This window comes from Gouania willdenowi, chromosome 17 (assembly GCF_900634775.1).
Source record: "Gouania willdenowi chromosome 17, fGouWil2.1, whole genome shotgun sequence".
In the NCBI taxonomy this organism is placed as follows: domain Eukaryota; kingdom Metazoa; phylum Chordata; class Actinopteri; order Blenniiformes; family Gobiesocidae; genus Gouania; species Gouania willdenowi.
The window spans coordinates 3,312,012-3,334,581 of NC_041060.1; the positions used below are offsets into that span (position 1 = coordinate 3,312,012).

The 22,570-nt window shown below is 37.7% G+C and overlaps 1 protein-coding gene across 5 annotated transcripts in view; it reads right to left on the reverse strand.

Moving 5' to 3' along the window:
- The window catches only part of st3gal3b (ST3 beta-galactoside alpha-2,3-sialyltransferase 3b), a 75,608-nt gene that overhangs the window by 38,139 nt on the left and 14,899 nt on the right, over window positions 1–22,570 (reverse strand). For 2 of the 5 annotated variants that reach the window (XM_028472724.1, XM_028472725.1), the window contains exons 3-7: window positions 16,848–16,910; window positions 15,402–15,443; window positions 12,718–12,760; window positions 10,847–10,939; window positions 3,440–3,534 (exon numbers count right to left, since the gene is read on the reverse strand). In XM_028472724.1, coding sequence (XP_028328525.1) covers window positions 3,440–3,534; window positions 10,847–10,939; window positions 12,718–12,760; window positions 15,402–15,443; window positions 16,848–16,910 — 336 coding nt within the window. Of the gene's footprint in view, window positions 1–3,439; window positions 3,535–10,846; window positions 10,940–12,717; window positions 12,761–14,198; window positions 14,301–15,401; window positions 15,444–16,847; window positions 16,911–22,570 lie in introns of those variants that run through there. The other 3 variants (XM_028472726.1, XM_028472728.1, XM_028472727.1) reach the window with 3 other exon arrangements.

Sequence of the window (22,570 nt, forward strand, 5' to 3'; positions counted from 1 at the left end):
AGAGCCAACCTTCAATTTTGAAAATTCCCCAAAAACTCCCATGGAAAGTTTCCAATCATAGAAATCCCTGGAATTTTGCAACCCTAGCTGAAAAGTTATGTTTATTTAATTTGTATTATTTTGCATGAATGGTAATATTTATGTTTGTATATGATTCAGTTATTTAAAATTCCCAAGCCTAATTTATACTCTCTTTAGTGATAGAAAATACAACAACAACAAAAAAAAAGCTTTTAACTTTACTACTACTCATTACACCTCATCCTGTGTGTGTTGGGTAACTGTACTTGTGGTTAAATTAAAACCTCTTGTTTTACATCTAAATATCATCAAGCTGTGTATAATGCTTTGATTTAGTCTTTCCTCTCTGGGCATCAGCTTAACTTTTCTCATGCTACGATTCATCAGAACCAAAGATAAATCTCTGAGAAAACAAAAAGTGGAAATTGAACTTCCTGTCCACTGGAAGCTTTTTATTAAAAATCCATATGCATCACCTCTTCACTAAAACAACAACCCAAAGACATCACAGTCTGTCAACATCGACTGTAAGCAAAGGCGTCACCGTTGGAAAGTTGTTGGGACACGGAAATTAAACACGAGAAAATGCATCTCATCCACTCCCCATATTAGTTATAGTTTGGTGACTAATTAGTGTTGGCACTAGTGACTAAAAGAAGCGAGAGAGAGAGAGAGAGAGAGAGAGAGAGAGAGAGAGAGATTACACTGCACAAGCTTGTCTATCTGTCACACAGTAGTACGCCTAAGGCAATAATGGCAAATGTAGGACGATAAAAAAAGGCAATTGTTTTTTCCCACCATGTCCATGTACTAAATATGATTTATTAGTTGCTCTTACATCAATAATGTCACATACATTAGCATAACAGTGGAAAAGTGCTATTCTTAGTTGTCAGTTCATCAATCCAAATAACTTAGATACAAAAGCTTTTAAAAAGCCATCAGCAACAATATGTTCCGTCGTACAGGCCACTATTTTTTTATTTAAAGTTGAGGTTGCGGCCAATACAGTAACTAAACTGGCAGAGCAACTGGACATCTACGTGAAGCCAACGTTCAAAAAAGAGCTTCAGAAGTTCTGAGAATAGTGATGCACTCAAAGCACACAGGACGGTTGAGACAGCGTCCGAGTGGGGGAAAATTGCGTAGGAGTGAGTGGCTGGAGAAGTCCTACATCTGTTATATATTTGTTTTCATTCTCTATGCATAAAATAAGGTGTTTGCTTTAATAAAAAAGCAAATAACTGTGATAAATTGAAATTTCTGAGCCGGTCAGGGATGTGGGCTGGTAGGCATTTACTGTACATCAGGAAGAGCATAAATAAAAAAATAAAGGAAGGTTTCAAATGTAAGATATCTCAGCCAGTCGCTGTAAATGGACTGATATGCAGACATGGAGCAGTGAGGAGGAGACTTCCTGTGTAGATGCAAACGCATTAGTTGAAACTCATCAGAAAACACGTAAATCTCTGTCAATCTGAACAGGAGAATGAACTCCGCAGACGTCTGGGTGGACGTCCGCCAGGCCAGTGAGCTCAAAGTTTAAATTTTAAGACGGAGCGTACTAAGTGTCACACAGAACACTGCTCAGCATGTATTTTTTACATCGACTCGCAATAAATGTAGCATCGACCTGGTGAAACAGAGCAGGAGAGATGGACACAAGCTTTGAAGAGAGGCTGGCAGATGACCTACGAAAGAACCGACACCTTTAAAACACGTCCCTAGACGTGTACAAGGAATACAGAGAAATGCTAAGGATTGTGGGAAGTGTTGGATTTCACAGAAACCACTACGCTGCACTGAACTCCAGGTGAGCTCGACTATGAAAGCCCTGATGAGAGCGGAAATATCACACTAGGTCCACTTGGGTATGTTTGGACCTTTAAGGTGTGTTCATACTGAACGTGACTGAAGCCAGCCTGGCCATACCAGCCTGTCATTGCCCGATCTCGTTAGATCTCTGAAGCTAAGCTTCTGGGCCTGGTTAGTAGTTGGATGGAGACCACTGAGAATTCCAGGGGCCACAGTGGGTGTCAGTTGCTGCAGTGGCATCTGTCATTGTGTCCTTGGGCAAGGCACTTCACCTACATTGCCTAGTATGAACGTAGTGTGTGAGTGAGTGTTGGTGGTGGTCAGAAGGACCGATGGAGCACTATGGCAGCCTTACTTCTGTCAGTTTGCCCCAGGGCAGCTGTGGCTACAATAGTAGCTTACCACCACTAAGTGTGTGGAGTAAAGGATAATCCCTTAATTCTGTAAAGCACTTCGAGTGTCTATGATAAAATGCTATATAAAATCCAATGCATTATTATTATCATAAAAGCGCCACTGTATATGATAAGTGCTGTAAACATATGGCCGGAGAAGAAGTGCTCAGCCCTCTCTCTCCCCTCTCACCGGCTCCACAGACACACATTGTTCCTTGGTCATCACATCACTGGAACGATGAAGTGATGGAGCAACCAAAAAGTGCCACTATGTTCAAGCAACTCATCACAGGCGATTGAAGTGACTCCAGTCGTTTCAGTCGCGCTCAGTGTGAACGCACATTTAGACTAATGTGCTGCCAGAGCGAGTGGCCCTGTACCAAGATGGCTGCCGCAGAAGCACGTTGGAAGCAATCCAGCATGGATGCGGTACCTCGAATACATGATCGGCGATTAATGGTAGTGTTGTTCCGATACCCTTTCCTCTGTCCCGATGCTGATACCGATACCCAGTTGTATAAAATCGGCCGATACCGATACTGCAGTGCAGCTCCGGGCCAATAGCGATAGCTTGCCTCGGCATGCACCGAACACGTAACCATACGTGTTTCTGTGATCGGGAGTCAGGGCAGCAGTTGGTAGAAAAACATTTTAAGGAGAGTTTGATGCTGTAAATGGCATTGGCGTGTTATTAGTTAGTACTTACTGATACCGATGCCAGCCTTTTAGTGCCGTATCAGGACCCCTCCCGTTACTAGTATCGGCACATTACCAAATGGGTGCTTGTTCAAATTACCACAAGAAGTTACTGACCCAAATTTAACAACTGCTGATCTGCAGGAATGTTTTTTTAAAAGCCCAAGACAGCTTGAACTTTTAACTCCGTTAGAAAAAAATGCAGCAAAACTGTGAAGTTGGAGAAAAAAAACCTGTGCACATTCAGGCAGCAGGTGTCTCATAAAATATCAAGTTGCACCGTGAGAAACAGCATGAATTTGACCTGAATGAGGGACTCCATGTCATAACATCTCAGTTTGTAAATTCTTTGGTTGGATCTCACTTCAATGATTTCAACACATCGGAAGAAGCCGCCCAAGGTTGGAAGAACACTGAACTGCTCAATCAATATTTCTCAGAAAAAACATTATGCAAAGGTTTCATGCAAGACAAACAAACATGTAATTGTTAGCAGTCACAACTGTAATTACCTTGTGTTTTGAAACCAAACGGAGGAAAGTAATTGCTGACTTTCGCCAGGCGTTTGAAGTTACGATCAAGAAACATGGGCGCCGGTTTCACAAACCTGAAAAAAGACAAAAGAAAAAACAGGTTTTAAAACCATTAGGGTTGACAATTCTAGCAATAAATGCTTTCAATTCATATTTTCCCTCTATGACGATGCCTTCTGTTCAGACTCACAGACTTGCTACTGTTGATGTTAGCTTTAATAAACCAAATAACAATAATTATCCTACAGACCGGATGAGTGACTTTAATTGTTTAACGGTTCACTTAAACTAATATCTTCCCCTCTGGCACTTTTCCTCAGCCTTCCAAAACAAACAACCTGTGTTACACATTTCAGCACAGCAGCCAAAAGTGAAGCAGGTAAGAAAAGAGAGAAACAGCTGTTCCACATCCCTTTACTTTCACCGTCAAAATAATACCAAAAGAACCTTAGAGATGATGAAACTGCAAAAAATAAAAAGGGAATTACAACTCAATTAAATTTTTGTGGTTTCAAAGAAAAAATATCTTGAAAGAAATTAATTGCTTCATTAAAGCAGCTGGAGATGACAATTTATAAGATAAAGACTTAGAGTAGTCCTCATAGATCAATAAATCAAAGATCATTTGCTTGAAAAAAAAAAAGATGGAAAAAACGTTGAAATTGAAGCTTGAAAGTTCATTCTAATCTCCACTGTAAACACTCTCGTTAACCTTGTCGGAAAAGTTTGGTCCATTTCATTATGGGATGTGGAATCTCGTAGACTGATGCATAGAAGAAGTTTTCCGTCATTCTTACTATGATTTCTTGCGTTTCTCTGCCAAACAAAGGAGGACAGAGATTGGCTTGACTCCATTTTTGTTGCCCGTGAGATCACCTCACTCCCCCTGACATTCAGATTCGGCCGGATTTGCATCTTCCCGTGTAAAAGCAAAAATTAACATATGCCATTGTTTTCCCACAACTCAAGGTTGCCAAAAACACTAGAAATGCGTTGGGAAGGGTCGGGTTCAGACAGATATTTAGAACTGTTGGTCGGTTCGGTCACATAGTGTCCTTGCGCGCAGCGTTCTTTCCATTCCTGCAGCTTCAGCTCTGCAGGACCATGGAGCAGAGGAGGACAGCTTTGAAGCATCCACTGTTGATACAATCCAGTAATGGATTATCCTTAGTTTTCATACCTGGATCATGTACATAGATCAACTTGGTCTCTTGCGTGCACTGCGCCCGTTTGTGTTTGACGTTCGCTTGTTACCCTACGCTGATCTGTTCTGTTGACATTAACAGTTGTTTGTTCATAAAAGCGGTGCGTAACACTCAAACAAACGTAAACATGTCATTCGTATGAGGAAAAAAAATGAGGTTTTAATTGTCAGGTTCGGGTCGGACTGACAAAAAAAATGGGGCCGGTCCACACTCTACTATACAGCCGTCTATGGGACTCCACATCCCACAATGCAATGCTTTAAACTTTTGCAAAAAAAACTTAACGGAGACCAATTAAGCAATATCTAACTTGTGGTTGTGCGGTTATGATGATATTCAGCACAACAACCTCAAGTGTGATATTGCTTTTATACAACAGTTCTATAAGCACATTTTATTAGTTAACAGTTCTAAGCAACAAGAGATTATGATTTGGTTATGTAATCATTTATTTGGCTCCGTCAAAACAAACAGGTCCACAACTAGAAGGGAGACAAGGCTGTTGCCAGGCAACATGTAAACTTTTCCTAACTGAAATGGTTATTAGAACGTCGGAACAGCGGAGTGATAACGTCTGTAAAAAGTCCCAGTGCTGTTGTTACGCTATATCAGCACTCATGGAATGTCTCTTGTCCATTGAAATGACTTGGTCATTTCTAACTAAGTGGAAAATTCTACTTTTTCCTTCTTTTTGTCAAGCAAATGTTCTTTGATTTATTGATATATAAGGCCTATACTGTGTCTTTATCTAAAACAAAATGACCTCTCCAGCAGCCTTAAGTTGAATGTTTGAGAAATGCTTGGAGCAGCATTAACGATACTTCCAGTATCACCTACATTTTCTTCCCTTATAAGCAACTGTGTGTCCGTGTGTGTGTGTTTGTCTGTGTGTGTGTCTTCTTTGATTAATCCCCGCTCTAAAAATCAAAAGAAGCCATTTCCTCCAAGTCACGCCTGTGACCTGAGAGCTGGGCTGCGTGCCACTTTTTTGCGAGTGTGGCTGCAGGATGGATGAGTGTTTTCATGACCTGCTGTCAAAGCTGCAGGATTACAGCAGGCGTGACTGAGGACGACCCTCTTCTGAGTTGCTTTTTTTAGGCTTTCAAGCACGGCGTGGTAACAATACACTTCAGTGGGGAGGTCAGTTTTTAGGATAAAAGACGAAGGTATATTCTGTTCCGTTTATCTCACGAGAAGTGGAGAATATCAGGGTTATTTTTTCTAATTCCGATGTGAACAAGGAGCTTTTAAATGTGAGTTTCTGAGCAGGATGCTTCTTCCGTTTCTTGGCAGGAGGGTTCAGTAGCTTTGTTACCATAACACCACTGAGATCATGAGAAGTGTGTGGATCTCTGAGAAGCCATGACCAAACATGGCCGACGTTACCGAGAGACCTTAATCGGTCTTTTGCTACATTCATTATTCTCAAGCTGTAAAGCATGAGAGCAGGGGAAAAAGAAGTTAACTTATGGCTCCCCTCCCTCCTTAAATCGCCCTGAGAGAGAGAGAGAGGGACGGGAACACATACACGTACACGTGCACATGCATGAAGAAGAGAGGGGAACGACTTCTGTCCTAAAAACAAATGGAGATTCATTAAAGCTGAGGCTTTGGGGGCCAGAGGTGGCTATAAACAAAAAAAGCCCATTAGGAGTCAGTGAGCCCTGACCGACAGTCAGTCACTGACATCCTGACAAAGCAAAGAGACATTGGGGGGGGCTGTTTGTTGTTAAATAAAAAAAACCATGGCTCTCCACAACATGGATGCATTGTGCTCATTTCCTCTGCCGGGCCCATCTTTCACAGGCAATATTTTCATAACCAAGCCACGTCAAGTTCACTGCCAGCAATTGATTTAAAGCTCCAATACAAACAGTTTTGGATAAAGCCGAAAGGGGAGGGAGGGGGGCGGAGAGTTAAATAAATTGGATTCTGCAGAGCAAGAAAGCTTCAGAGAAGACAAACAGAAAGGAAGCAGGAGATGATTAGACGGAGAGCCACATGAACCTTAAGTCCACAGTTTAATTAACACCACGACCCCCCCCAAATAAAGGTTCCAGAGACTGAGGACCCCCACTGTACCTGAAGGTGGTTAAACAGACAGAACAGTCATATGGAGACAGGGTCATCTATAAGGGTGAATAAAGGGGAGAGATGTTTGGGGTCCATCCATAAATTCAGCAAAATGATGGTCCATTGTTCTATGAATCTGTGATAACCACATTTATTTATTCATCTGAATAATATCCACTGTTATCCAGAAAGTTTATTAATATATGAACCATAGTATATAGTCATCTTACAGATGTACATCGTTGTTTTAATCAGAAATAAAATGGGTTAAAAGTGTCAAAAATGTTGGAAAAGGTGGTGAAATGGGATTTTTAAAAAACACAAAAATCGGTTAGGACAGAAAAAGTATTCAAAAGGGTTCAAAGTGTCAATGTTGGAACAAATAACAGGCATGAATGTGGTTAAATTGTCAAAAATACGAATTTAATATGGTGAAAAGAAGTTAAAAGTGACAATAACGGGTCAACATATGCAACATAAGGTGGAAATGGTTTATAAGTGCTGAAAATGTCTTGAAAGTGAAAAAATTGTTGAAAAAAATCATTGAAATTTGATAGAGAAGTGACAAAAATGGGAGTAATGTAGCAAAAATGTATTAAATGGAGCAAAAAAATAGAAAAAGTGATGAAAATGGGTTAAAATATGGCAAGTTTGGTGTAGTTGCAGAAAAAGTGTAAAAATTAGCAAAAATGGGCTGAGATATTCCTAGTTTCTTGAAGGCATCTGGTGACCCCCTTCCAGTGCCTCCTGACCACAAAGTTGAGAACTCCTGCTCTAATGCACGTGTCCAACTCAAGGCCCGGGGCCCAAATTTAGCCTTTTAAAACATTCAAATTGGCCCGCAGGGGAGAGTAAAAATGGCTGAGAAAACAGTGTCAATTACCAAATAATTTAGTTGTGGATATCCCAGTAAGGTTAATGCAAAGAGACGTAAAATGTCTGGCAAATTTCCATGGGAATTTTTGCAATACTCAAAAAATAGAAACTTTTCATGGAATGTATTTTTTTTAATTAAGCAGAAACTGAAAGTAATTTTATCCAAACGCAAACTCAATGAAACTACATTATTTGCAGGGCTTCGCTGCTTTCCCATGCTTGTATAACACGATGGAAGTTATAACAATTTTTTTCCAAAATTCTGCTCAATCCTCAAATTATTTGACAAGATTTCCCCAAATTAAATAAATATAGTCAATACCCGTCACCTATTGCTTGGATATTGTCAGTGCCTTATACAGTACACTATCATTTATACAAAAAAAATGCAAAGTAGCACTAATGTTGAAATTGTTCTATTACCCACCTCTATGGCTCACTTGAGATTAAATGTATCCGTATTTGGCCCCTGAAATCAAATGAGTTTGACACCACTGCTCTAACGCTTTCAGAAGCCCCGCCCACTTAGAGAAGATATAACAAAAATGTTGCATTTTTGTAAAGGTTAAAACACAGAAACAGAACGCTAGTAATTGGGATGGAAAATGGTTGACTTCCTCTGACCCATGACAAAAAAAACAAAACTGTGTTTTACCTCCAATTATGCACTTACTCACCCGGATGCATTGACACACACACACACACACACAACAGCGCAGCATTAATTGTGCTTATTGACCTGCGTGTGACTGAGCTGAAAGTGGGAGTAATCAGAGCTCCCAGGGGCGCAGAGCGGGCTACGCAACTTTGATCCGACACGTGCGGCTGATTGGAGGAAGTCATTACAAAGGAGGACGTTGTTAACACATCGCCTCATCTCACAGGTTAGGAACAGTTGGCCACGCAGGCACCCACTGAGTAAGGTTTACCGTGATTAGAGTCCGATATGCAACCACGCCCTGAAATGTAGCAAGACTTGAATTGTTAATAAAACCCGAAATGTAATAACTGGTCAATAAAACAAAAGTGCTGAGCCCAAAAACGTTAAAATGTTTTGCTAATTATTTTTCAGTACATTATAATATAAACAACTGGGTGGTCTATGAAAACCAGGGCACACATTTTAACTTGTACTTACAACCATGAGTAGAGTTGAACTTAAACCTGCACTGCAGACTGCACATACATACATAATATAAACATGAAAAACCTGAGAACATTTTACTTGTTGCTTAGTCATTTTTTTTTAAATCGATATTCATCGCCAGTGTATCGATAACGTACCGCAAGACAAAATTTGGCGATACATCATTGTATCGATATTTTGGTACAACTCTAACTGTAAATAGGCTAAAGATTTCAACATTTTTTGGCTCAGCACTTTTGTTACAGTATTACTTTTCAGGTTTTTTTTTATATCCTAACAATTCGGGTCTTGTTACATTTCAGGTCGTTGTTACAAATCGAACTCCAACATCACAGAAAACAGAAAAAGGCTCACATGCATGTTTTTTTTAACCATATCACACATTTACACCCTATTTTTCACCAGAAAAAAACATATACGTCCAATTCCGCACAAACTTAGTATGAGTAGTATGTTAGGATGACATTTCCAACACATCACTGAAAAACATAGTTTGTGCTTTTTAATGAATTCATTGTTCAAGTTTGTTAAACCATCAGAAATGTTGATATTGTATATTGTATTATATTATAACAAAGACCGTTGATTGCATTCCCATAAGTGGGTTAAGTGCTCATTGAAGTGCCTATTTAGAAAATTGCTCCATGCTTGGTAACAAGAACATTAACAGGACAATGTTCTATAGAAGGATGAAGAGAAAAAAATCAAAAGAGCCAATGACATGAAGGCAGTGATGGTGGATTGTGTGGGCTGGCTGCTAATGAGTCAGGACAGGAAGTAGCTTAAGCGGGGTACATAGAAAACGCCTCTGAGGCACTGCTGCAATATGACAGGATGACAGCGGGTCTATTGTACGTCGAAAGAATCAAAAGAACACAATCAGGTTTTTGTTGGCGGAGGAGAAGATGATGATAGAAAATCTGACTGTAGAAGCTTCTCTGTGTCTGGGACCAAACCCTCTAGGCCTCCGTTAGCTCCAGCAGTGACATCATCCATCCTGGTATGTCTACAGCAACAGCTTTACTCCTCATGGCGCTGAATTACAACCGTTTGTGTGTCATTTTAAAGCAGACATGTGTGTGTGTGTTAGGGATGTATGGATACATCCTAAATCAGCTATAAATCCATGCAAATAAGGAGAGATTCAAATCGATACAGCACAGTATGTGCTTTGATACTCAATAGGGCAGACATAGGCAACTGGTGGCCAAGGGGCCACATGCGGCCCTTGGTCTAATATTATGTGGCCCCCAAAGTAAATGTACAAAATGACAAAAAAATGCACAAAACAAGAGCAAGAATCCATTAAAAAATACAATGAATGACAACATTGCAGGAAAATACAGTAAAAGACGAGAGAAAAACACAGAAAATACTCCAAAAACACACAAAAATGAACAAAACGATGATAATAAAACAGAAAATGACTGAAAAAAATTTACAAAATTACAGAAAATGACAACAAAAGCACACAAACAGACAAGAAAAACACACAAACAGACAAGAAAAACACAAAAAATGACTCTGCAAACATCTGCAACGATACATATCGGCCTGCAGTTTGTAGCTAACCACGTTGCCATGGCATTTGTTAGCTCGTCTTGCTTATCGATGCTTCGCCCACACAATGCATCCAATGTGGATGGCCAAAGCCTATGTTTGCTGTTTGTTTGGGTGGGTGATTTGCTCGCGTCAACGGTGTGTATTGCGTTTTAGTGATACTTAGGACTTAAAGTACTGATGATGAGAAAACTCAGATTTGCAGTAGCTACAAATAACCTTGGTTTCATCCAAATGGCCGTCTGGAAGCCTTTTAAAATTAAAATGAAACAACTCGGTACCTTTCTCCTTGTTTCTGTCCCCTGAGTTCTTTTCTGTTCCGGCTCTTCATCATGTGACATAACAACATCCGACCCAATGAGCAACGGACTTTCAAAATAAAATAATAATTAAGAAACTGTGTTAATGCGTGATAAAATAATTGTCAGCGTTAACTTCCCCAGCATTATAAAATACATTAGTTTAAAAAATTCAAATATGATCTCCATGTATTCAATATCTGTGCGTGTTGGGAATGTGTCTCACTTGGGGAAGATGGCGGTCATCTTTGCAGCAGCGTATCCAGGCTTGCACGTTCCCTCGCTGAGGTTGCCATACTTGTACACCAGCTCTAGTGGGCTGCACATTAAAACAAATGAAAGGTGGAGACATTAATCAGAGCAATCCTAACAACTGATTATCAAGCACACTGTCAAACAGTTGGAAAACTCAGCAACAAGTCAGCATATCACCTGCACGCAGCGTGACAAAGCAGAGGCCTTGTTTAAATAATCACACGGGCGGCGCTAAAACTAAAGCCTCCCAATTATACTGCCAGGATCATTAATAATCCCATGCATGCCGTAATTCTACTTTAAATAAACACAGAGGAGAGAGAGGGGCCCAGGATGTTCACAATGTGAGGTCTAAAATTTAGATTTAGTTTAGGAAGATGCAGCCATCACGCATGGAATTTAGATGCTTTTATTGCATTTATTTGTTTAATTTTATTTAAATTTAATTTTAAGTTTTTATTAGAATGACAAAATTATACAAAATGACTTATAAAACACACAAATACACAAAATGGCAACTAAAACAACTATTACAACCAAAACTACACAAAATAATGAAAATATACAGAATGACAAACAATACAGAAAGCGACAACAAAAACACACACAAATAAATTAAAATGACAGCAAAATGTCCAAACAAAAACCAAAAAAATAGTCAAAAAATACACAAAATAAGGCATAAAACATAACAACAAAAATATGCAGAATGACAGAAAACACAAAACTACACAAATAATGAACATAAAACAAACTGACAATATACTGAACTACAACAAAAAAATACAAAACAACAAAATGACAAAAATATACCAAACAACAAAAAATACACAAAATGGCTCCAAAAATGCTCAAAACAACAAAAATATATTTAAATGACAAAAAAATATACCACAAACAACACAAATACATAAAACCACTACAAAAGCGCACAAAATGACAAAAAATACATAGAGTGAGAACAACACAATTACACAAAATGACTTATAAAACACACAAATAGAGAAAATGGCTTCATAACACACAAAAACACATTAAAATGATATTTAATTTATTTATTTAAATTTAAAGTTTTTTATTAGAATGAGAAACATTGCACAACTCATAAAACATTACAACAAAAATAAACAGAATGACATAAAAGAAAATACACAATTACAGCCAAAACTAGACAAATTAATGAATAATATACAAAATGACAAATAACAGACAAAACTACGAACAAAAAAATACACAAAACAACAAAAATATACATATACCAAATAAAATAAAATACAGAAAATGGCGATGGTGGTAATTTGATATCAGCAAAAATCATTCATACTTTTATGAGCTTTTTGTAGTGTGGAATGAAAAACTGACCCATTTATTATCAACCAATGGGTTACAGACATTTTAATGTTACATACAAATATTTTACAATTAAATATTAATTAAAAAAGAGAACAACCTGAAAAATAACTTGAATAAATCCAATAAAAACTATATATCATATCAGTGATTTTAGAGCCAGACTAATGTAATCCTTTTTTTTGTGTGTGCTGTTTTCAAACCAATATCCAATATAAATATTGGATCGGGACAACCTACCGGTATATATAACCCATCTATCATACTGTGGGATTTTTCCACCCTGTGCGTTTGTTTAAGGAAACCGAGTTAGATTAACGAGCCATGACGTGTTTACATTTTTATAATTCCTTCATGATCAACAGCAGCCAGTCTGAATAATTGTTTTGTTAAAAAAAACGACGTAAAACATTTAAATAAATGCAGTACAAGTACCGGTACTAAATATGTCATGGATGAGTTACTCTAAATGTGCAGCAGAGATATACTCACAGTTTTGTGTCGAGCTGCAGCAGAAATCCCTGTTTATCGTACACTGCAAGAGACATAAAAATACATTACTTTATTTTGAAAATAAAACTGAATAAACGTCATACTACCATCCAGTCTAACATGATGTGTCAACTAGCAGCTCAACAGCTGTAGTTGGAAACGACCGAAGCAGCCTTTACAGGAAAAAAAAAAACTAAACAATATGGAAAATGTAAAAATAAAAAAATAAATAAAAGCATTGAGATAAAGGCTTTGTGACGAACGAGGAGGTTTAACGACAAAGCCAGCCAACACAATCTGCTGGGTTTGAAATCAGGTTAGAAAAGTATGTTAGAGAATAGATCACCTATGGACAAGCAGAGAGACGACCAGTAGGTGCCTGGAGGTGACACATCAAAGGAAGAAGACAAAAAAGCACAGAAAAATACTCGGGGTGAAATGTACTTTATTTTGAAAATCTGTCAAGTTTTACTGCTTAAAGAAGGGGTCTCATGGATGAACTTTAACCAGCAGTTTTTGAATGTTACATACTGCAGCGCGCTTTATTGTGAAGGCATGTAGGGCCTCCGATTTTCCGCTTAAAAATTTTCCAAATTCGGTTTCAGGGTTGAACCATTTCTGCGTCACTATGTCATCATCTTTCCCTGTTTAGATGACTTTACTGGCCATTAAATTTCCCAAAATCTTATTAATCTAGAGTCCTAGAAGCAGTTAGGTTTAAGGGACTTGATCAAGGTCCAAAAGTGGATTTAGAACCGACAACCCAGCTTTTTTAACCATTTATCCTCCACTGCCCTGGTTGGTTGGATATATTTGTCTGTGTGTTACACTTGTAGACATTCCCTCACCTGTTTTCCAGTTCAAAAACACTGTGATATTGTCCTAAAAACATGCATGTGAGGCATTTTCGTGTCATGTTGGGCCGGATTTAAAAGAAATTTAAAAGGGATCAGATTGCCTTTTCCATTTCAGAACATGAATTTAGTTTTTTTTCTGTTGAACGTTGGAGGCCCTGGGTTTGGGATCAACAACTTCGATTAAAAAAAAAAAAAAAAAAAAAAAAAAGACATCTAAAAACATGCCAGACTGCAGGATTTCAGTTTGCGACCCCATCCTCAACTTAAAGGCATTGAAACACACTGTGACCACACACTGTGTCAGTGATTTACATTAGAAGACAACCAGGTTTCACATTAGAGCATTAGTTGACAGTAGGAATGGTGAGGTGGTATTACTGCTGCAGGTGCGTCTTTGTCTTCACAGAGAAGCTGGAGAAGAATAAAAGGAAACAAACAAGGATGATAATGTGTGACGTGAGACAAATGGTCAGGATAAGGATCCAAACACTGCCCTGGAGGACGGCAAACGTTAAGTGTGTGTGTGTGTGTGTGTTTTTAACTGTCGAGCATCCACATTAAGCAGCCAGCAGTGAAGCCAAAGTCAAGCCAACTTCAGAGAAATTAAAAGGCACAGGTTGGTACCTGCCAGAAAAATGCTGATCATACAGGAATGTCGGCCTGCAGGTGGCATCGTGGCCGTTTTGTTGCCGAGGCGACAGAGGGCAGTGTTGTGTTACACAAAAGCTCAACATGGCAGAGGAGGGGTGGGGGATTGGGGGGTGGGTGATGAAAGCACATGAAAAAAGAACATTGCTTTCACATTGAGATAAGATCATGTGATAAGCAGCAAAAAAGTGGCCTCATACTTTTTAGGTTAAAGTACAACCTTCTTTTATTTCTGAATGCAAGAACCATTTGAGGAACCCTGCTCTAAATAATGAAGAAAAGTTAAAGATGTCGATGTAAACCTTTTTTGTTTACCAAAAAAGCATAATAACAGTTCTGACCTGAAAAATTATCTGACTGCAGGGGGCGACAATTCCAACTCTGTGGTTTGGTAGTAGACAATGCAGCAGAGAAGAAGAGCTCTCCTAAGGGAGTTTTACTCATTCTTAAACAGTGCGCTGACACGTTCTGATGGCTGAAGTTAGCGAGTAAATCACAGACTGTAGAAGACACACAAACTCTGAGGATAGAAGTCCTTCTACAGTTCACGATTACTGGCCAACTTCAGCCACCAGAGCGTGTCAGCACGCTGTTTAAGGGAGGGGAAAGGTTCCTCTAAATTAAACAAAAATAACAATAATCAAATCAATAATTTTTTAAGTGAATTGAACTATTAAAACTAGGGCACAATGATGATGAAGTTGTTCTTTTACCCCACCTAAAATCTACAGCCCACTTGAGATCAAACTGGTCTGTATTTGGCCTCTGAACTAAAGTTAGTTTGACACCCCTGATTTAGAGCAACAAAAAGCAGCACAATTTCTACTAAATAATCTAAAAAGCAGGCTCCTTCACTTTAATAGAAAACAATGGGATGTTTACAGGCAGTGGGGCCGTGTGACATCATCAATCAATTTCAAGACGGCGGAACACAGACTCTAAAACTGTAAAGTAGTCCCATTTTTAAAAGTTTATAGAACGAATATAGTGCAAGATAATGCGTTTTGCTAGGCATAGATCTACTAATTCGTGCATTTCAAAGGTTTTAGGCCACATTTATAAAAACAGTGGAGGATCCCTTCAATGCTGCTGAAATATGGCACAAGGTTTTGAGAAAGTTCTGTGGTTTTCACTCAAAGCTAAGGGCTAAGGGCTGGTGGGGGGGGGCTGCAGCTGTACCTGAGCCTACTATTCGTCCCACGGTGATGTCTGTTTCCAGCTCTGCAACACAAAAGCGTGTCAGTTAGCACTGTTTGACGTCGGGTCTACTACAGACGACTGTTATGGTCAGCCGACTGCAATAAATGTCAAGAGACATTGGAAAAAAGGGGAAAAAGAAGAAGGAAAAGGTTTTTAAAGGTTAGTTTGGCTTCAACCCCCCAGATCGCCTTATGTATTTATTCTAAATCTCAAATCAAAAACAGGAAGCCCAATGGACCAAAAAACTAAAAAATTAAAAAAAACTGCAACGAGCCCTCGGAGTTGTTAATTACTACGACAGAAAGTTCCCACCAAGCTAAACAAACCAGCCAATGAATTCAAATTATTCAAGGGGGGATGAAATGTGAATAAAAGTCAGTAATTATGCCAGGAAACATCGATCTTGAGTTAGCAGAAATGTTTTCATTAGATTATAAAAATTAAAAATAAATAAACGATTAAAAACCCAGTTTAAATTCACCCAGATAACAATAGTCACCCATACGGTGTACTTTAAGACATCCTCAGGTCTCACAGAGTAAGACAGGGGTTCTCAACCTTGGGGTGATGGGAGGGGGCAACTGATGCCTTCAAGAAACTAAGAATATATATATATATATATATATATATTTTTTTTACAAATTCAGCCGATTTTTGCTTGTTTTTACCCTTTTTCTGAAACTACACCAAACTTGCCATATTTTAACTTATTTTCATCACTTTTTCTTACCATATTTTTGCTCCTTTTAATGTATTTTTGCTATATTACTCCCATTTCTGCCACTTCTCTATCAAATTTAAATGCCTTTCCTGTACATTTTTGCACTTTCAAGACATTTGCAGCATTAATAAACCTTTTGCACCACTTTTAAACTCTTTTCACCATATTTCATGCCTATTTTTTGCCAATTTAACCACATTCACAATTTGTCATGCGCATTATTTAGCAGTTTAAACTGATTTTTCCAACTAATTGTTCCAATACTGACATTTTGGACCCTTTTTTTTAACCACTTTTTCTGTCTGTTTTTGGCCACTCTAATTTGCAACTTTGAACCAGTTTCTGTGATTTTAAAAATAAAATCCCATTTCATCTCCGATTCCTCCATTTTTCTCACTTTTAACCCAATTTATTTCTGATTAAATCAAGGATTTACATCTTTAACATGACTATATACTAAGGTGTAAAATATAGTAAACTTCCCAAACAAGAGTGGATATTATTCAGATCATTAAATCAATGTGGTTATCAAGTGCTCAAAATACAATCACCATGTTGTTGATCAGGCCAAACTAGTCAGATTGGCCTGATAAACAGAGGATTTCCAGATACCACCCGACACTTCACTCTGAGACCCGAGGAGGTCCTAAAACGTCCACCGTACACCCAGCACGTGAACGCAGACTATCAGGGTCTCTCTCTACCTGTCATTGGATTCACATCAACACCTTTAGTCAGGACTACAGTCGTCTTCTCAGCATCTTTCTCTGCAAACAAAAGGGCAGTAAACTGAAATATCAAGTCATCAATGAGGAGCTTCGGAAGCAAAATGATCACCACAATAACCACAGCCTAAATAAGAGCAGCGTATCAGCACAGTAGCACATAGACCAGGTGGAAACCTCCAGCAGCAACAGGAGCAGCAGTAAACCAAAGGCAGAAAGCCAGGATGTAACTAAAGACCTGAACCAATGACTCACTCATAAACCAGGCTTACAATAAAAAAACAACAACATGAAATACTGGAAATGAAAGCGAGCAGCTGTGTTGTTTTGAAACAGTTACATTGAGAGCCTGAGTTTGGACTGAAGGTTTGCTTCATTAGCAGCGTGAGTGCTCCCTCTAGTGTTCACTTCACTGCAGCAGTGTCATCAAAAAAACACAACAAATAAAACAACAAACTAGGGCAGAGATGGACAACACTATCACAGTATGAGCCGTACAAATGATCACATTATCAATATTCATGTCAGCATTTAGAATAATGACCATGAGCATTAACACAGGGGTAAAAAAAGATTGTTCTTTTGTAAGTTTTGGTGTCATTATGTGTTTTGTCATTTTATGCATTTTTGTTGTCCATTGGTGCATTTTTGTGGTCATTTTCTGCATTTTTATTTTCTGTATTTTCCTGTCATTTTGTGCATTTTTGTTGACAGTTTGTGTGTCTTTGGAGCTATTCTGTTATGTGTTGTTTTTTGTGTGTTTTTGCAGTCATTGTGTTTAAGTGGTTGTCGTGTCTGTCTGTCATTTTGTGTTTTATGAGTAATTTGGTGTATTTTTGGAAATTTTTGTGTACTTTTTTGCTGTCAATTTGTGTATTTTGGGAGTTCCTTTGTGTATTTGTCAGACTTTACATGGCCCCCAGTTGCCCATGTCTGAAGTAGGGGTTGTCGATGTGAATTATTATTCATGGTTTTTTTTTGTGTTTAATACTATAATTATAATAATCCTGCTAATAAAATGTATTCTCAGTCAAGCCAACTTTTTTCAAAGCTATTTTCAGGACAAACAGTTTCAGAACATCTCATTTTAACTTCATCTAAATCTAACAAAACCATGTACGTAAGCAGACAGTTGATTAACATTAAACAAGACAGTTTGAACAAAATCTAAATAGTTAACAAATAAGAACAATTGTATTTTAAATATTAAACTTAATACACATTAAACAACTCATATACATATGTCTAATAAATCAAAATAAGCAGACAATAGACCCCTAATGATAAATAATAATAAATCAATAATATTGTACATCATTTTATAGTTTTAAATCAGCAGTAAATGTCGTCTTTAACCAACTACAATAAATTGATCATTTTAATTAGATGTTTTACATTTAGAAATAAAAGAATACTTTAGATATAAAACATTTGAAATCTATGCTTTGACCCAAATAATTTGTGTATGTCTTTATCTCTTGATGAGCTCATGTCTTTGACCCTGACAAACACAAATGTTTGACGTATGGCAACAAAAGAAGACACACGGCCCAGCCATGTGCCAGGCAATGGAGGAGAGACCAGATAATAACATGAATAAAAATGCTGAGAAATAGATTCAGAGCGCTGGGAGTGATCCGACCCTGAGGCCCACAGCTGTGTATTACAGTAGATGAGTGCCTGTTATCTCCTATTTGATTTGATATGATTTGTTGATTCATTTCTGTTCATCTGTAATAAATAAATTCATTAATTCAGCAAAACCAAACCTCTGACTATGTCTCTCTGTTTGCAATCTCAGGTACTGAACACAACTATATCCTCTACTCTAACAGGGTGTGGGATCTGATGATATTAGATCGTGAACGATTAAAACATGACAATGATCTGCCAAATCACAGACGTCATAGAACCGTCTGTAGAGCACATTTCATCCCACACAGTGCCACGTCTGAGCCATATGTCCATACACAACACAACCATACACAGGTTTTTTCTCTGCCAAATCACTCCAAACTCCATCAGTTCTGAGTGTTGGAAGCACTGAGAGACGTCTGAGGAAACACGTCTGGAACTAACTCACTGTGAGTTGCTCTCCAGCAGCTCACGGGGCTGTTTACACACCCCTCACATGGCCCCTTCAGGCTGGGATTTTCCTAAAGGGACCACGTCCTGAATGTGGTTTAAAAAAACTACTTTCAGCAACTCAGAGCTGCCCTGAAAGAAGCAACACTACATAATTTACTCACACAATTCAGTCTTAATGAAGGAAAAAGTAAAAAATGGCACAAAATGTTGATATTGTGCTGCTAGCGATTAATAAAAGGGTCTTTGTGGCATTTTTATCCACTGACCCATTATTGTTTTTCTTGTTAAACTATGTTGGAAAAAAACAAAAAAAAAAAAAACTGAGTTTATATCACATATCGGCATTTTGAGGAAAAATATTGAGAGGGGTTCAAAAGTCTGCTTAAAGTAGAATTTATTAACATGAGTGTGTTATCTTAAAAACAAATGGAAATCCTTAGCCTGATATTCTGCCTTGTTATGTAGCTTTGTAGCGGTTAGAAAAAGTAAACTGCTAGATGAATAAAAACTGCCTTCAACTAAACCATGACAAGATGGAGGTGATTGTCTTTGGTAACAAAGACAATCACCGATTTCAATGCTCTAATTGATTTTAAGCTGTTGAATGTTTTCTGTTCTGTTCTGTTGTTTTGATCATGTAAAGCACATTGAGTTGCCTTGTGTATGAAATGCGCTAAACAAATACATTTGCCTTGCCTAAAATAAATACGTTTCTCATAATAGAACAGACCGTTATAAATTTATGGAAACTCACAACAAAAAAAAGGGGGAAATGGTACTAGCCACGACTCAAACTCTGGTTTCCCACATGGGAGGTGAGAATTCTACCACTGATCCATCATTACAATGAACCATAAAATTGCATGTTACCAAGGCTATGTGACACGTACGTATGAGAAAGCATTTGCTGTCTATAATTTAACAAAAACCTCTGACAGCATTTCCACAATAATTATTGTTATGTGTGTTTTATTAGTATTACAACATAGCCGTAGGCCTGACAGAAAAATAAATGAAATGAATAGAGTTATTGTAAAGTTAAAAAGTGAAGTTAAAATAATGTGGAACCCTTCAGATCCAACAGTACAGTAATCAACAACTTTTCAGTGTTGGTGTTTTATAAACAGTTTGCCTTTTAATTTGTTCTTTTCGTCTATAAATATAAACTATGACGTTAAAAATATTAAAACCAAATGCCAACCGACAAATGGAATGCCTATTTATAATATTTGGGTGAAGAAACATGTATAAAAACCATAGACATTCTGTAAAACAATCATTTCTCACAGCACTGACAGCAGAGCCACTTTATCCTGGTTGTTAACCTGCTCTGCAGCAGCTTAGCTGTAGAGGCTAAATTACCATGGTTACCTGCTCTGGATAAACTTGGCCGGCTTTCATTCAACCGCCCTGGGGATAAGTTTAACCAGGATAGCTGATTTTTTCAGGCTTTATCCCCTATCCTGGTTTTGTGCAACACCCCCAGTAGACCCTTTAACGTGGTTAAAGTGGTTTGATAAGATCCCAGACCCAGGGCAGACTGAAGGTTTGCCTCATTATCAGAGCGAGTGCTCCCTCTGGTGTTCACTTCATCATAGCGCTCACACACGAAGCAGATGGTTGAAATTTTAAAGCATTCTGCTGCAGACGACGCTTCCATTAACGTTTAAAGACCTCAGTAAGTGTGATGAGTCCATTGTGTGAGTGTTTTTTTTGTGATTAATCTCTAATAACCTCGTTGAGTTCACCACACAGGAAAACCTCAGTGTATTCAAAGAGTTAAAGATGGAGAGACATGAGCTATTGGCAGGACCTTCAGGACTACAACACACAAAACTACACTAGAAAACACACAAAATTACACTAGAAGCACACAAAATTACATAGAAATACATACAATGTAAAAATAAAAAACTAAATAAATAAATGATGTACTTAAATATACTTAAAATGACTGAAAATGCACAAAACAAAATTACAAATAACTTAAAAATACACTATGGTAACAAAACACACAAAATTGCAATTCAAAATAACAAAAACAAAATGGTCATTAAAAAAAAAAACAAAAAATGTCAAAAATACATAAAATGATTCAGAAAATATGCAAAACAAAAATACACAAAATAACCAAAAAAAAAAAAAAAAATCACACAAAATGGCAATAGAAAACACAGAAAAAGACTTAAACAACAAGCTTAATTAATCTTTTTAAAAAAACAAAATGACAAAAAATATAGAAAACAAAACACACAAAAGGACAACAAACAAACAAACAGAAAATAAAATAAAAAAGACAGGAAAAATCTACATAATGACATCAGAAACAAACTCAACCCTTGATTATTTCCTGTATTAGATTATTGTAAATGATAAAAGTCTCCACATGTGTAACACACCCACTGCAGCTGTGATAAGACACACCAGGAGACCATGTACGTGCTGCAGCTTTAACTCTAAAGTGGTTTGCTAACATCTCCACAGACACAATCACATCCATGACAGCAGGCAGCACTTTCTACACTATTGATGGTAAATATGTAGAGATTACAGGGCTTTTAAAGAGGGGGAGACCATCTGTTGAATGTGCAGACAGCAGCTGCTAACTGTTAAAGCTCATTTACAGTATATATGCACTGCTCTGAGCTAGTACTGTGTGTTTTACTGCTCACTAATGAGTGAAGAAATGTATCCATCCTGATTATTTCTCCTCTAAGCTCAGAGAGGCTGCAACTGATCCCGACTACACACTAAAACAACTTTGGGGTCGCAAGACACACAATACATTTTTGCTACATTACTCCTATTTCTGTCACTTCTCCATCAAATTTCAATGCATTTTCTGCACATTTTTTTCACTTTCAGCACTTATAAACCCTTTCCACCACTTTTCCACCTAATGTCACATATGTTGATCCATTATCGTTACTTTTCACCTCTTTTCATCATATTTCATGCTTTTTTTTGCCAATTAATCCACATTCACGATTTGTCATGCCCATTGTTTGCCAGTTTAAACTAATTGTTCCAATATTAACACTTTGAACCCCTTTTTACCACTTTTCCTGTCTGTTTTTGGCCACTCTAATGTGCAATTTTTATCCAATTTCTGTGGTTTTAAAAACTAAATTTTTCCACCTTTTCCACCAATTTATGCCACCTTTAACCCATTTTATTTGTGATTTGTGATTAAAACACAGATTTTTACGATGACTAGGGCACAAATAACGCCTTATTTTAACCCATCCCTTATTCTTTTTAATGCATTTTTGCCACTTCATTAAATTTCAATGCCTTTTCTGCACAATTTTCTCCACTTTCATGACATTTTCAACACTTTTAAACCCTTTCCACCACTTTTACCAACTAATGTCACATATGTTGACTCAATAATGTCACTTTTAACTTATTTTCACCATATTTCATGCTTATTTTTGTCAATTAAACCACACTGACAATTTGTCATGCCCAATATTTGCCAGTTTAAACTAATTGTTCCAATATTGACACTTTGAATCCCTTTTGACCACTTTTCCTGTCTTTATTTGGCCACTCTAATTTGCAATTTTTATCCAATTTCTGTGGTTTTAAAAACTCAATTTCACCACCTTTTC